At 40.8% G+C, this 14,360-nt stretch overlaps 1 protein-coding gene across 1 annotated transcript; it reads right to left on the reverse strand.

Annotated features, from left to right (window-relative positions):
- Positions 1 to 4,699: 4,699 nt before the first annotated feature.
- LOC122003897 (NDR1/HIN1-like protein 6) lies at positions 4,700 to 5,814 on the reverse strand. Its single transcript, XM_042558875.1, has one exon. The coding sequence runs from the start codon at positions 5,669 to 5,671 to the stop codon at positions 4,916 to 4,918; it is 756 nt and encodes a 251-aa protein (XP_042414809.1). The 5' UTR covers positions 5,672 to 5,814; the 3' UTR covers positions 4,700 to 4,915.
- Positions 5,815 to 14,360: the final 8,546 nt, after the last annotated feature.

The following is a 14,360-nucleotide window of genomic DNA, read 5'->3' on the forward strand; positions in this document are numbered from 1 at the left end:
AGGGTTTGTTGTCTTCTTCCTTCTTGTTTTTAGGTTAACTTTCATATTTGTTAGTTTGTTTTTGTATTCCGCTGTGCACTAACATTATAGGAAGTAAAGTTTTGGGTGAGACGCTATTCACCCTCTCTAGCGGACGTCAAGGTTCTAACAGACCTAAGGTTGCACCAACACTATCTTGCACAAGAGATTGTTAGGCAACAAATTAACCAACAATTTGATTACTTTATCATTTATTTTGGATCTCTTGACTTGTTCTTCGATCCATTTATTCTTTTGAAGAGGTTCTCCCTTTTTATCTTTGGGAGCTTCAAATCCTTCCATAAGAGCAAACTATTGCTCTATGTCCATCATCAAAAAATTTTCCAATCTTGATTTTCAAAGATTGAAGCTTCCCATTCCAAATGATGGAGGTGCTCGAATGTTAAATCCTAATCTACCTTAAAAATTCATTTTCGAACTTGAGCTCCTTTGATGATAAGTTTTTGACTTGTTGAAATTTAGGGCTCTTTTTTTTTCTTCCTCTAATTTTTTTGCTCCTTTTGGCGATTAATCCAATGAAGAACAACATCATTCTGATACCACTTGTTAGGACATGTATGAGCTAGAGGGGTGGGGGGGGGGGGGGGGGGGGAATAGCTCGCTTAATTTCTTTGAACTTGAATGACAACGAAAAACTCAAAGGAAAACTTTCAATCGCTAACACCTTCAATTTTACTTGGCTTCTACCTCCTTGAGGTGACAATCAAAGAGTTCACTCCTCTTTCACAGCTCCACTATGAAAACCTTCTTTCTGGAGGTGGAGAAGCCTCATACAAACTCAAGCATGAGAATATAACAAGAAATGAAAGCAAATACAATGAATACAAATAACTTTACATGAATCTTACTTTGAACACTTTCTTGTCATTTGGAAATGCCTCTTGATCCGTTAGAAATATAGCAGCACTTCGCTTCTAACTTCACAAGTACTAGCTTATTGTTCTCTTCATGAAATCTCCTTTTCTAGGGTTTCTCTTGGGCTAGAAAATACCTCCCAATCAATTGGCCTTATCTCCAATCAATTACTACGTTAGATTGACCATTCAAAATATGAAGAATAACTTTTTTTGCCCATCCAATTGATTAGTGTGTTATATCAATCGATTGGTAGCTTTTGATCGATTGACCCAATTAATTTAGAAACTTTTTGTTCTCTCGAAAAGCACTTCAATTGATTAGGCCGATTGGAGCTGTTGAATCAATTAAGCCAATCGATTCAACAACCTTTTGTTCTTTTCATGAAAACACAACTAATCGATTGGCTTGCTAAATTGATTATGTCAATCGATTCAGTAAGTTTCTGTTTGCTCGCGAGAATCCTTCAATCGATTGCAACAATCGATTCAAGCAACAAACTCAAAATTTTAGGTTTAGGGTTTGCCAATCGATCATCAATCGATTGCTAACCCTAATTGCAGCCTTTCCATGACTAAAATTATGTCTTGTTTGATATCTTGTTGACTTAACCTATTTAGACTTCCTCTACCCAACATCCAGTCATCCGTGACCTATTGGACTTCTCGTTATCTAGCATCCGGTTACCCTTGATCTGCCAGAGCTTCTTCAACAAGTGTTTGGTCCTCTTTGACCCACTTAAATTTTCCTTACCAACTTCCCATTGGACTTCCGATCACTAGTGTCCAGACGACTTTTGACCCACTTGGACTTGCTCACCAAGTATCTGGTTCTCTTTAACATACTTAGATTTTCCTCTTGCTAACCTTCCCGTTGGACTTCCATTGCCTAACCTTCAATTAGGACTGGTCACTCGATAGACTTTTTACCCTAGCTTGTCTAACCTCCAGTTATGACTAGTCACTTAGTAGACTTCTCATCCTTGCCTAACCTCTAATTAGGACTTTCCGAGTCAAGTATCCGGTCCTCCCTTGGCATATTTGACTTTTCACTCACATATTGTCAAATTTCAAAATTCAAATTTGACTCAATCCAAGCTTAGTGAATTTGATCAATTTTGATCCGATTGAAAACGAGGACACTAATACTTAAAATATTGCATGTCAAGTAAGTGACATTTTGTTATATTAATAGAGTTTACTAGGCTAATAAAAATCTTATATAGTGGAGTCAAACTACTTATGGAAGTTGAGAAAAGTCACCACAGAGGGATCTAAGATAGAAACTGGACTTTAGCCTTGATCAAAAGAAATTTATATATGTATTTTATAGTTTATAATTTAGCACCAAAGAGAATTATATGTTCTTTCTTTCTTGTTCTGTTTGTTAGTGTTGGTGCGGGGAGCATCCGACGATCGAATCTGAGTTTTGATAATGGCAAAGGATTCAAAGTTAAGGTTTGTGGTGATCTAACGTGCTGAATAAGTGTTTCAGGAAAGTCCTAGCTGTGGTTAGGCAAAGGGAAAATCCTAAGGGGTGGTCACCTTAGGTCCTAGGGGGCGGTAATCCTAGGTGGAGGAAAACCCTAAGGGGCGGCAACCTTAGGTCCTAGGGGGCGGTAACCCTAGGTAGAGGAAAACCCTAAGGGGCGGCAACCTTAGGTCCTAGGGGGCGGTAACCCTAGGTGAGGGAAAACCCTAAGGGGCGGCAACCTTAGGTCCTAAGGGGTGGTAACCCTAGGTGGAGAAAAACCCTAGGGGGCGGTAACCCTAGGTCCTACGGGGTGGTAACCCTAGGCAGAAAGTCCAGTCGGTCTGGAGGACCAGACTAAGGAGTAGGTGAGGACGCGTTCCCCGTAGAGGGAACAGTAGGCGTCGGGTCGACCTAGGGTTTTCGGTTGGAAATCCGAAGTCAGACTCGGACAGTCCGAAGACTGTCAGTTATTCCTTACTGTGTTTTATCAGATTCTAACACTGTCTTGCAGGGTATTTGCTCGGACTAACCTTGTTTTGCAGGTGAGGAACCTGCTGGAAAAAGGTGGTCCGGGCGCCCGGGATGGATCCGGGCGCCCGGAGGTCCAGGCGCCCGGAACAGGTCCGGGCGCCCGGGACCAAGTTTTATCCCTGCCACGACTTCGCCACGTGGAGCATCCTGGTTGGTTGGCCACGTCGCACTCCAGGCGCCCGGAAGGGATCCAGGCGCCCGGAATGTCATATAAAAAGAGGGTCGAGGGTGCAGCCAAACTACAACACATTCTAAGCTTTCTTTTGTGAAGTGCTGCCAACAAGACGACCTTGAAGTGCTACTACTCGACGTCGACAACCCGAAGCTCAGACTCTTCGATCTTTTGTTGTCGGTATTAGTTTACTTATTGCATTAATTGTAATTCAAATTGTAATCTTTCCGATATATAGTTGTTGCCCACCGAAAGTGGTCAAGGACGGGCCTTCGAGTAGGAGTCGCATAAATGAGACAAGGTCCACATCGTCTTTCGAGTCTTTGATTTTACTCATCGGTTCATTGTCAGATCACTAATTGGGCTCAATTTGTTGATCAGTACCACAGATCCATATATATATATATATATATATATATATATATATATATATATATATATATATATATATATATATATATATATATATATATATATATATATATATATATATATATATATATATATATATATATATATATATATATATATACCACACCCTAGATCATGCCTGATTCTTGGAATCGTCAACATCTTAGATTGCAATAAAGAAACCAAGATTTGACGTGGGAGACGTGGTCAACATCTTGCCTCACACCTTAGTTTCTCTACTTGCAACTCTCCTTTCGACCCACTCACCGCACATTTTGTTTCTCCATCTTTATTCTTGTTTTCCCCCTCCTTGTTGAATTCCTACTCTCCTTTAAAGAATAAGCGAACCAATAACAAATTTCCAAAGGTCACTTCATAACATCCCTAGTAACTCCTCTAGTGCATGCTAAGTGCCATGTGGTGGATGATGCTGCCCTTGGCACTTTGCTAGCCATGTCACTTCTATCATTGCGACACAACACATCGCAACATCTCTTAATGGAGTCGCTGTATGTGGTCGAGAGCGGGCGATCGTGCATACAAAGTAACTCAATGCATGGATTCATCACTATGATAGGTTAATTAGTAAGGCGATTGTCTTAACAATTAATGAAGTAGTTAGCGTGAAAAATAGATAAGACAAGGAGCGTGTATCCATAAAGAGACGGACAGGAAGGTAGAAGCCGACAGATGAGAGAGATTGGTGGCAAGGTCAGTACTTGAGAATAAATATTTAGATTTATTCTAAAAACACTCTCTCACCCTCCCCTTCTCCATTTTCATCTAAGTTCCCTTTTATAAAGATTTCATAATCGGTAGTAAGAATTGAAAGTTTCAATTATATAAAAATAATAATTACAACCCATCGACGCCTTCGGCAAAACTCATGCCCTCACACATTGATTTAAAATTTTGACCTTTTGTTTTAATAAAAAAAATATATTTTTGTTTATTTATTTGATTTGATTTCAATTTTAAATTTTTTTAAAAAATATCAATTGAAATATTATAATCAATTTATTGATTTTATCTTTATTCGATTTGATGGTTATATTTTAAACCGATTATTAGCACGTCTGTTCCGATGCCTCCCCCTGTATTCCCTTCTCTTGGGTTGGGGCAGGCGCATGCGCCGACACTCCCCAGCAGACATCCCATGCATCTCGCCCGACTCCCTTCGTTTTTTTAATTCTCACACTCACTGACTGACTCTCAAACTTCAGCAGCAACAGAATTCAACAATATTATGCAAAAATTAAATTACAAGATTGAGAATGGAAAAAAATAAAAAGAAAAAGCAAAAACCGAACCGAACGATCATAATACAATCAATAAGAAAATGGAGCACAGCAAGAGATAGAAATCATAGAATATATATAGAGAGAGAGAGAGATCACTCCTAATTTTGATTGTGTACACTTCTGTTCTTCGTCGCTAGATACTCCACTTCCAGATCTTGACCCGGACTTCGACTGCGCAGTCGCCGCCGGACGAGACCGCGGCCGGCTTCTTCCCTTTGGGCAACGCCACGCTGAGCCCCTCACACCTCACCTTCATCCCGACCCGCTTCGTCTTCAGCCCCCCAATCTTCACGCCGGCCTTCGTCTCCATCTCCACCACCACCGGCACGCCGCCGCCGCTGCTCCTCCTCAGCTCCGACGCCGTGGCAGAGTCCAGCGCCTGCCCCGCGCTCGAAGCAGCCGCGGAGAGCCGGGTCACGCTGCCGGAGGCCTGGGCGAACGCAGGGAAAGAGCCGTCGCCGATGTCGGCGCCGCCGGAGACGACGGAGATGGTGATGGGGTCGTAGAGGTAGGCGAGCTTCTTGTTGGGGTTGCGGGAGGTGACGTTGACTTCGAAGCGGGAGGTGAGGTGGCCGGAAGAGGAGATGTTGAATGCGACGACACGGAAGCTGGTTACGGAGAAGGCGGGGCGGCGGGGGCGGTAGAGGGCGTAGAATATTCCCCCGGAAACAGTGGCCAGGACGAAGAGAACGGCCAGAAGCACGAAGAAACAGAGGCAGCAGGAGCAGCAGAAACCGCGGCTGCTGCTGCGGCGGCTGGGACGTGCCTTGGCGGGGTGGGGGCGGTAGGCCAGGCGTGTGGCTCCGGTCGCCTGGGACTTGGTGGGCGGGAAGGAGTGTCCGCCAGGTCGGGGGGTGGTCTTGGAGGGAGGGTAGACGCCGTCGGCCATCTCCGTCTCACTTGTGCGCTTGTGATAGCTAGCCTAAGGAGGCGATCTACATGCCAATAAAGAGGAAGAGGAAGAGGAGAAGGTGAAGAAAAGAACACTTCACCGCCGAGCCAGAGCGGATGGCGCCAACTCTCCTAACTTCTGCCAAAGTAATCTCTCCTTTTCTCCCTTTTAAGGAAGAAATAGCCGCGGATTGCTATATCGCGATGGATTATAAAATACGATGGTAAAAGGTGAATATGCTCATTCTTAATATCCTTGTCAATTCATCCCAAAATTAACATGGCAAAATGGATCAGAATAGTAGGTAGGGCAATAAGCAATCCAAGTTAGCTAAATTTTATGATATTAAAATTTATTTCAGTTGAGTCAAACTAACTCAATCTAAAATGAATTAAATTGTTGAAATAGTTATTTAATTTTGACTTTGTTAATTTTTTTTACAAACTTAAATTTGGTTCATTGATATGTTATTGAATTTTCAATTCAAATTTATTTGATTGTTTAGAATTTATGTATTTATTGAGTTTGATAATATAAATTTATTTATTCATTTTGAAAGTTTTATTTATTTATTTATTATGTTGATAAGAATTTTATTGATAAACATAATTTATAAATTTTGTTTGTGAATATTTTTTTATGAACCATTCATAATATCTACTTATGAGCATTAATAAATTGAACACAAATATGTTCAAGATTATTTATTTAATTTGACATGAGTTATTTAATAAAACAATTCTCTCATTCGAGTACAAAGTTAGCTATGCCCGTGGAGACTAACATCAGTTATTTAAATTTATTCATTTAATTAACTTTATATGTATTAAATAAATATAAATAAATTTTTATCAAGTCTGAATACCCTACTCACTAACTTTTGATTTATTTAGGACCTTAAAAAGTTTAAGTGATAAATTAGATTTAAATCGAATAAATGGAGAGAAAGAAATGTAGTTAGCCACTTGACAATAATTATGAAGAACATCTAAAATAAACATAATTATTTTTATTACAGAAAAGAGAGATGCAATAAGTAGGAAATGATGCATATGATATGTGATAGATGCATTCCACCTCAACCGCCAGCATTTTATGTATGTAATATCATGCTTAGTCGGAAATTAAATGATTGGACACTCGATGCTCTTTTCAACCTCAAATCTAAATCTTCATAGGAGTCGATTAAATTTATGTTTCTTATTTCTGAAAAACAAATGCAAATCTGTCTTTTATTTCAAATTAACTCAAACTTTTTAAACGGCTACCGAGTTTATAACAATATAGGTTTTTCATTTTATTTTATAGTTTCTCTATATTGATTTTTTTTAAAAAAAATGTTTCCCTAAAAGGTATCACTATTAATAATGATAAGACCTTTTGTTATATAGACAAACTGTTGTGAATCATTAATCAGAGGAAAATTAAAATGATGGATGAAAGTTTTGTTCAAAATCAGTCTTTATAAGTAATTAGTCAAATAGACACACGATACACGAGCAAAATTCTTATTTCTTCCACTCTTTTTGTTTTTAAAGAATTCTAGTCAACTTGATTGTTGGAGGTTGTTTACATGTCAAACTTACAAACAATTATGAAACTAATTATTGAGGTTGGATTCTTTAATTGTGTATTGTTTCACGTGCGAGGCACTAAAATGTGACAAAAGAAAGAATGATGGATTCGGTGGAAAATCTATGAGAGATGCACATGGCAACCAACCTTGCCTGCCTTGGTTCAGAGATCACCATCAGATATGGGAAAAGATTGGCTCTCATGGCTTTGCTTCTTCTTCAATTCATACTTTTATGAAGGAACCAGATCTCTCTCTACTACATCTATCACCATCAAGCTAGGTGATACCTTAAGCATAAACATATAAATAAATAGTTTTTCAACATGTTTGAAAGCATTCTGTCAAATAAACTTGGATTAGTTTTTATGCGCCTGTTATCGATTAACAGTTAGCAGGGATTGGTTTAAGTTTAGGATACTATTTAGATATGGATTTTAAATTGAGCTTTATATTTGTATCTTGAAATTAAAGACGAGTGGTATGAGATGAATGAGAGATTATAAGATGCGGAATATAAAAGATGACTTTGTTTGAGAATCAAAGTATACAAATGAAGCGAAAAGGATGATACAAATAGGAAACTGAGGGCTTATTGAATCCGAGAGACGAGAAACATGACTAAAGTTGTTGGAGATACACTATATAAGTGGAGTGAGAAAGAAGGAAATAGAGGATTTGATGCGACGAGAAACTTGTCTAAGAAGCTCTTGTGATGAAAGACATTTGCTGATGAGCTAAGAGTACCCATACTAATTAGGTAAGAGTAGCTCGATCATTAGATGAATCCTAGTTGACATACTTAATCTATTGAAAGAGTTCTTCAGTCGACTAATAGCTTACTCAATTGGATAGTTGACTCAGAAGGAAATAGATCTCTTGATCCATAAAAAAATAGATCAGGGGATGAATCATTCGTAATTATGGTTAGATTACGATCGTGATCTGATCGTAATTGGTTGCAATCCTTTCCTAGATTCATCATCTCCATCAAGTTATAGTTTGGGTTAGAGTGGACAGTCTCCAGCCACTCGAAGGCCATCGGAAGTGAGCAAATGGTCAGGTTGTCGGGCGCTGAGCAAGGGGCGGTCTTCGGGGGGGCCTCAGGCCGCCCTCTCCGATCCAGACTATAACTTGGTGGGGACGGTGAACCCAGGAAGGGATCACAACCAATTGAGGTCCGATCATAATTATGAATAGTCCATCTCCTAATCTATTTTTTTATGAACCAGGAGATCTAATTTCCGACTCAAAAACTTACTATGAATTTGTTTTTGGCAAGATCATGTTAAAAAAGCAATTCTTAAAAGAAACTTTAAAATGGGATCCGAAATGCCTGTAACAAGATCCAGTATCTTCTCATCTAATTGGTGCACCTTGAGAGATTTGAATTGTCGGACAGACTGAATAAGAGAGGGAAGTCAGCTTTCAAAATGGATTAATCACCTAGCCACTCAGCTGTCCTGCCATAAATCAGTATCTTTTCCATCCCTTTCCTCCACTCTCAAGCTCACCATTAACATATCTAAGATCTTAAGCAAGTCCATGCAGGAGACCATCTGCTACACTAATTTTCAAGCTCGGTAAGTGTTAACCTACCTCCAAAAGGGAAATAGTTTTGCTTCAATAGCTTTGGGAAGGAACTATGACTGTCTAGAACTCTTGATTGGAGCTTGTTCTCCCAAGTTGTGAACCCATACAAATAAGGCTGAAATTTAGGTCCAAAATAGCTTGTTTACTAAAAGCTTTTTTACCTGTAGTTACAAGGTCCTCCATATATCCCCTTTATCCATCTTGGTGTAAAGCCATGGAGCTTAAGCATTTATAGTAGGTTATCCTAGTGAAGCCCAATAAGTCACACTGAACCTAAAGTAAATGAGCCCTGCCATGGCAAGCCCAACGTACTCTTATAGCTAGAGAGCTATACCCGAATTAGAAATAAATCACACTCGACCTGACTTGACATGAATTGAACGGGAGATAGCTCATGGGCCTAGTTTAAGCCACTTGTAGTACTTTGCGTCGTCCACACACCGCACAGACACCTCATGCATAGGCAACACAATACAGCTCACGCAAAGCCAAGCCATTACAGTTGCCCACCGTGCAAGCATAGTGAACCTCATGCTCGGGTAGGCGAAGTGTATGTGGTTGTATGGCCATGCACGTACTTCATGTTGACATTCATATGGATAGTAGAGTTCGCATGATCGTGTGGACGGGATCCTGCTGCCGTACTGTTGTACAAATCCAGTTTGGCAATGCATTTTCTATATATCAAGTTTCTTTGATTAATTTGACGATGGATGGATCTATAATTTTTTTTTTGAAAATTTTGTCTAAATTTCATCCTATTAATCTTGAAGAAAGACGTCTTCCCTCATGATTTGTCTACCAGATAAATCCGAAGCATAGTTTATGCACACTTAAAAACTAACTTTCAAAATATCTATTCCTATCACTAAGTGTTTTACCATTGCACCCCAGGGCAGAGCCACCCTTGGACTAGGATGGGATATAACCCCACTTTTTTTCTTTATAAAAGAAATATTAATGACTTTTAATTTAATTTTATTTGTCAATTTTATCACAAACCCATTGACCATTCCCAAGTAGCCGGTCTTAGATAATTTTAAATCCTAACTACACTCCTGATAGCACCTAGGGACAGATTCAAGAAAAGAAGGTGGGTTAGGCTTTGGATATGGAAGGAGTGGTTTAAGTAAAAAAAAAAATTACAAAAAGAACCAATGTATAATAAATCTAATAATGAAAATGTTAAGACCTGTGCAAGTTAGAGGAGGTGGGGTGAGGATGAATAGCTTCTATGATATTAAGTAGCGGAAAACTTGAAGCGAAGTCAACAAAACAAAACACAACTCTACCACATTTAATTTTACTTGGTTCACCGCCTCCCAAGGCAATTACATCTAAGGACTAGTCTTAATGCCTACTATCACTAAACTCTCTCCTTCCCGAATACCTTTTGGAGGAGGAGAAGAAATCAATTAAAATTTCATTTGTACAACAATACAAGAACAAAGTGAAGATACAAAGACAAATGAAAAAAAATACTTTACAAGTGAAACTTTACTTTGAATGGTTCTTTGTCGCTTTACATTGTCTTTTGATGGTAGAAATGCAGCAGTACTTCGTCTCCAAATCCTCAAGAACGAGCAGCTTCAAATCATCTCAAAACCTTCTTTTATAGGTTGTTTCTCAGGTTGATTTCCGCCTAGCAGTCGACTGCTAGACATCACAAATAAACTACCCCATTAAATTTGACCATTGTACCTACAAAATAATTATTTTGATATACTTTGACCACTATCATTCAAATACTAAATCCTAGCAGTCAACTGATCACAGGTAGTTAAACCCTGCAGGCGAGCTCTAAACCTTCTGTACGTGTGAACAATGCCTCCAATCGATTGCTACAACTAAGTAGTCAATTGGTAGCCTCCGGTCAAACTGACCACTTGAGTTGAGAACATTATGTTCATTCAAACAGTGTCAGCAGTCGATTGCTGGGTTGCAGCAAACATTCTAACAAACCCTCTTTACTCCCTTGAACCTTGAATTTGGGGGTTAGAGTCTATTGATCTATCAATATATCATATCAATTGACTGATACTCCTGTCTAGCCTTTTCAAGGTTAAATTCTTGTCTTGTCTAGTAGTTGGTTGGCCTTAACCTATAAAAACTCCTTTTGCCCAATATCCGATTAATCCTTGACCTATCAGGACTTCACGCGTCTAACATCTGTCATCCTTGACCTATCAGGACTTTCATCCACATGCTAAGTGTCTGATACTCTATGATCTACTTAGACTTCATCCATCTCACGCCAAGTGCCCGATAAACCATGATCGACTTGGACTTCACTTCTCATATCAAGTGTTCGATTCTTCATTGCCCACTTGGACTTCACTTCTCATGTCAAGTGTCTGACCATTCATAATCCACTTGATTTTTTCCTTCGCATGTCAAGTGTCTGGTCAATTGTGACCTATTTAGACTTTTCATCTCATGTCAATTCTCTTTTGGACTTTTGACCGCCAAATGTTCGATTAACTGTGACCCACTTAGACTTCTCATCTCATGACAACTCCCTATTAGACTTACGATATCTAAGTGTTTGATTAATCATTGATCCACTTGGACTTTTCTACCATTAAGTATCTAGTCAACCTTGAACTACTTGATGTCTCACTCAATCAACTACCATATTGCTCATACATGCTCACAAATCACTCAACCATTAAGTATCTTGTCAACTTTGATCTACTTGACGTTTTACTTGGCCAATTAACATATTAATCAAACATCTAAATTCAACTCGAGTCAACTCGTGCTCGGTCACCCTTAATTAGAGGTTGATTGTACCAATAGATTTTTTGTTTACATTGGGTAATAATTTGTTTTTAGATTGGGCTAGAGCCCAAGACAACTTTTAAAAAGATTTCCCCCTGGTTGCACCACATCTGTGGGGAACAGGATAGATCTGTACTTAGTTTTATATTTCAGCGCGAGTTATAAGTGAGCTTGCTCTCATGACCAATGACCTCTCGGTCGGGATTCCAGACTCTTGCCCCAGCGGGAATTATAAGTGAGCATGCTCTCGCGCCTCCAGACTCTTGCCCCAGCGTGAGTTATAAGTGAGCTTGCTCTCACGACCAACGACCTCTCGGTTGAGATTCCAGACTCTCGCCCTAGCGCGAGTTATAAGTGAGCTTGCTCTCATGACCAATGACCTCTCGGTCGGGATTCCAGACTATCGCCCCAGCGTGAGTTATAAGTGAGCATGCTCTCACGCCTCCAGACTCTCACCCCAATGCGAGTTATAAGTGAGCTTGCTCTCACGACCAACGACCTCTCGGTCGGGATTCTAGACTCTCGCCCTAGCGCGAGTTGGAAGTGAGTTTGCTCTCACAACTAACGATCTCTCGGTCGAGATTCCAAACTCTCGCCCCAGTGCCAGTTATAAGTGAGCATGCTCTCACGCCTCCAGACTCTCACCCCAGCACGAGTTATAAGTGAGCATGCTCTCACTCCTCCATATTCTCGTCCTAGCGCGAGTTATAAGTGAGCTTGCTCTCATGTCCAATGACCTCTCGGTCGAGATTTCAGACTCTCGCCTTCATGTCTTAGCACGAGCTATAAACAAGCACACTCCCATACTTAGTAACTCAATGTCTTGGTAGAGAGAAGATTGAAGATATCTATCTTGTGTCATCTCGGCTAATGTCATACCCCTTTGTGTAAGAAGTTGAGTCGTCTATTCCAATTGTTGACGGAGGCAGTGTAGTTCATCCAACTCAGAATTCACATCCATGGGTAAAGGGCGTCAGTAGGAAGAAAGTACGATTCTATGGAGGGTGATAGATCGAGCTCCTTTTAAATAGGAGGGGAAGGGGAAAGCAACTTATGGAGTTAAAATGACCCTTCTTCCTAGGTTGATTGAGTAATTAAACAGGTTACATGATTGAGAATTTGGGAAAAGTAGCAACATTTAGGGACATAATGGCAAAATAAATGAAACCGGGGTCTGAGTCTATATCAGTCGGACCTGAGCCTCCTTCGACTAGACTTGGGGGGAGACTTGTGATACAGTGCATAATGGTAGGGTCCGATAAAGCCGGTCAGTCAGAAGTCAAGGGGGTATGACAGTCAGAAGTCAAGGGGACGTGGCAGCCAGAAGTCAAGGAGATGTGGCAGTTAGAAGTCAAGGAGACATGACAGTCAGAAGTCAAGGGAATGTAGCAGTCAGAAGTCAAGGGGACATGACAGTCAGAGGTCAAAGCGACATGGTAGTCAGCAGTTAGGGAAAGAAGAGGTATGACCGTTTGACGACATCAGTAACATGGTTCCCGGTCAGGTTTTCATAGACCAGGACCCCATATCTGAGACACCCTAGTCTGAAACATGGTGGGCCGTCAGGGGTGAGGCCTGACCTGCTCCGACTGGTCGGGTTTCCACAGCTCGACCATATATATCCAGGTCTGGTCCTCCCAGTAGGCCAACTACCGACCATCCCAAACTTCCCCTATTCATACCCGGTCGGGACAGAAGGTGTTACATTATAACAAGGTCAGGGAATCGTAACCGTCTGTCAACTGTTGTATGTCAGGGAATATTCCAACGGTCTGCGGTCATCTGTGAATAGAACCTTCTTCCAGCCCACAAAAGGGTGGGTTCCAGGTGTCCTCCATCACTAGACAAGTCCTAGCACCCGACATTCCTTGACATCAGTCAGGCTCTAGAGGTGTGAACTGTCATATAAAAAGTGAGGTCCTCTCCCTTGCACAGGTACGCTCTCTCACACATTCGCACTTGTCTTCTACTTTTCTTTTTCTTTCGTACACTGTTCTTCTGGGGAAAAAGTACTTGACTTGAGCGTCAAAGGGCCTGCTCCGGGGACTTTTTCCTTGGTTTCTGGCCTTTAACGTTCCGTGTGCTTGTCTGAGTGTGCGCAGAGCTCAAGTACCGCCGGTTCAGTCATCGTCGTCCATCAGCACCACGTGAGGGTCCGTTCTTAGCTTGTAGGCGCATACGAGAAGAGTGTCCTACTCACCTCTCTGTCAACGTCAAAAACAGCTCATCCGATCTTCATCTGACTTAGATTTTGGATAGGATCACCTTTGTCTTCATCTCTACACTGCATCCACTGCAATAGCAAACCCTTTTCCTCCTCCTCCTTCTTTCTCTTCTCCATCAACAAGCAACAACAACCACAACCCTTTTGCTGCCTTTCTTCTCCTCCAGCAACCAAGAGCAGCAACCCTAGTTGCTCTTTCCTTCTTCCTCCTCCCAATAGTAGCATCTTGCCTTCCATCTTCTCCAACAACAACCCTAGCTGCTATCCTTTTTGTGACAGTAATTGATGGAGCTAACTGAGGTTGTCAACGATGAAGGAAAAGTAGTCCTAGCTTCTGCCCTCTCCTGAAGAACCTTGTTCCCTCATTTCTAGCCGTCGACAACTTCCTTCTTTTCTTCCCAGCAACTTTTTCTTGTGCCAGGTAATAGCATCCTACTTTTCTTGCTTTCGTTAGCTTTCCCAACAACAAAGGCAACAATACACCCCCAACCAGTAGCAAGTTACGTTCTTTTATT

The sequence above is a fragment of the Zingiber officinale genome, chromosome 7B (assembly GCF_018446385.1).
Source record: "Zingiber officinale cultivar Zhangliang chromosome 7B, Zo_v1.1, whole genome shotgun sequence".
Taxonomy (NCBI): domain Eukaryota; kingdom Viridiplantae; phylum Streptophyta; class Magnoliopsida; order Zingiberales; family Zingiberaceae; genus Zingiber; species Zingiber officinale.

What these genes read in the sequence shown, in the direction of transcription:
- LOC122003897 (XM_042558875.1), bottom strand. Translation starts at nt 5,671, where the DNA reads ATGGCCGACGGCGTCTACCCTCCCTCCAAGACCACCCCCCGACCTGGC.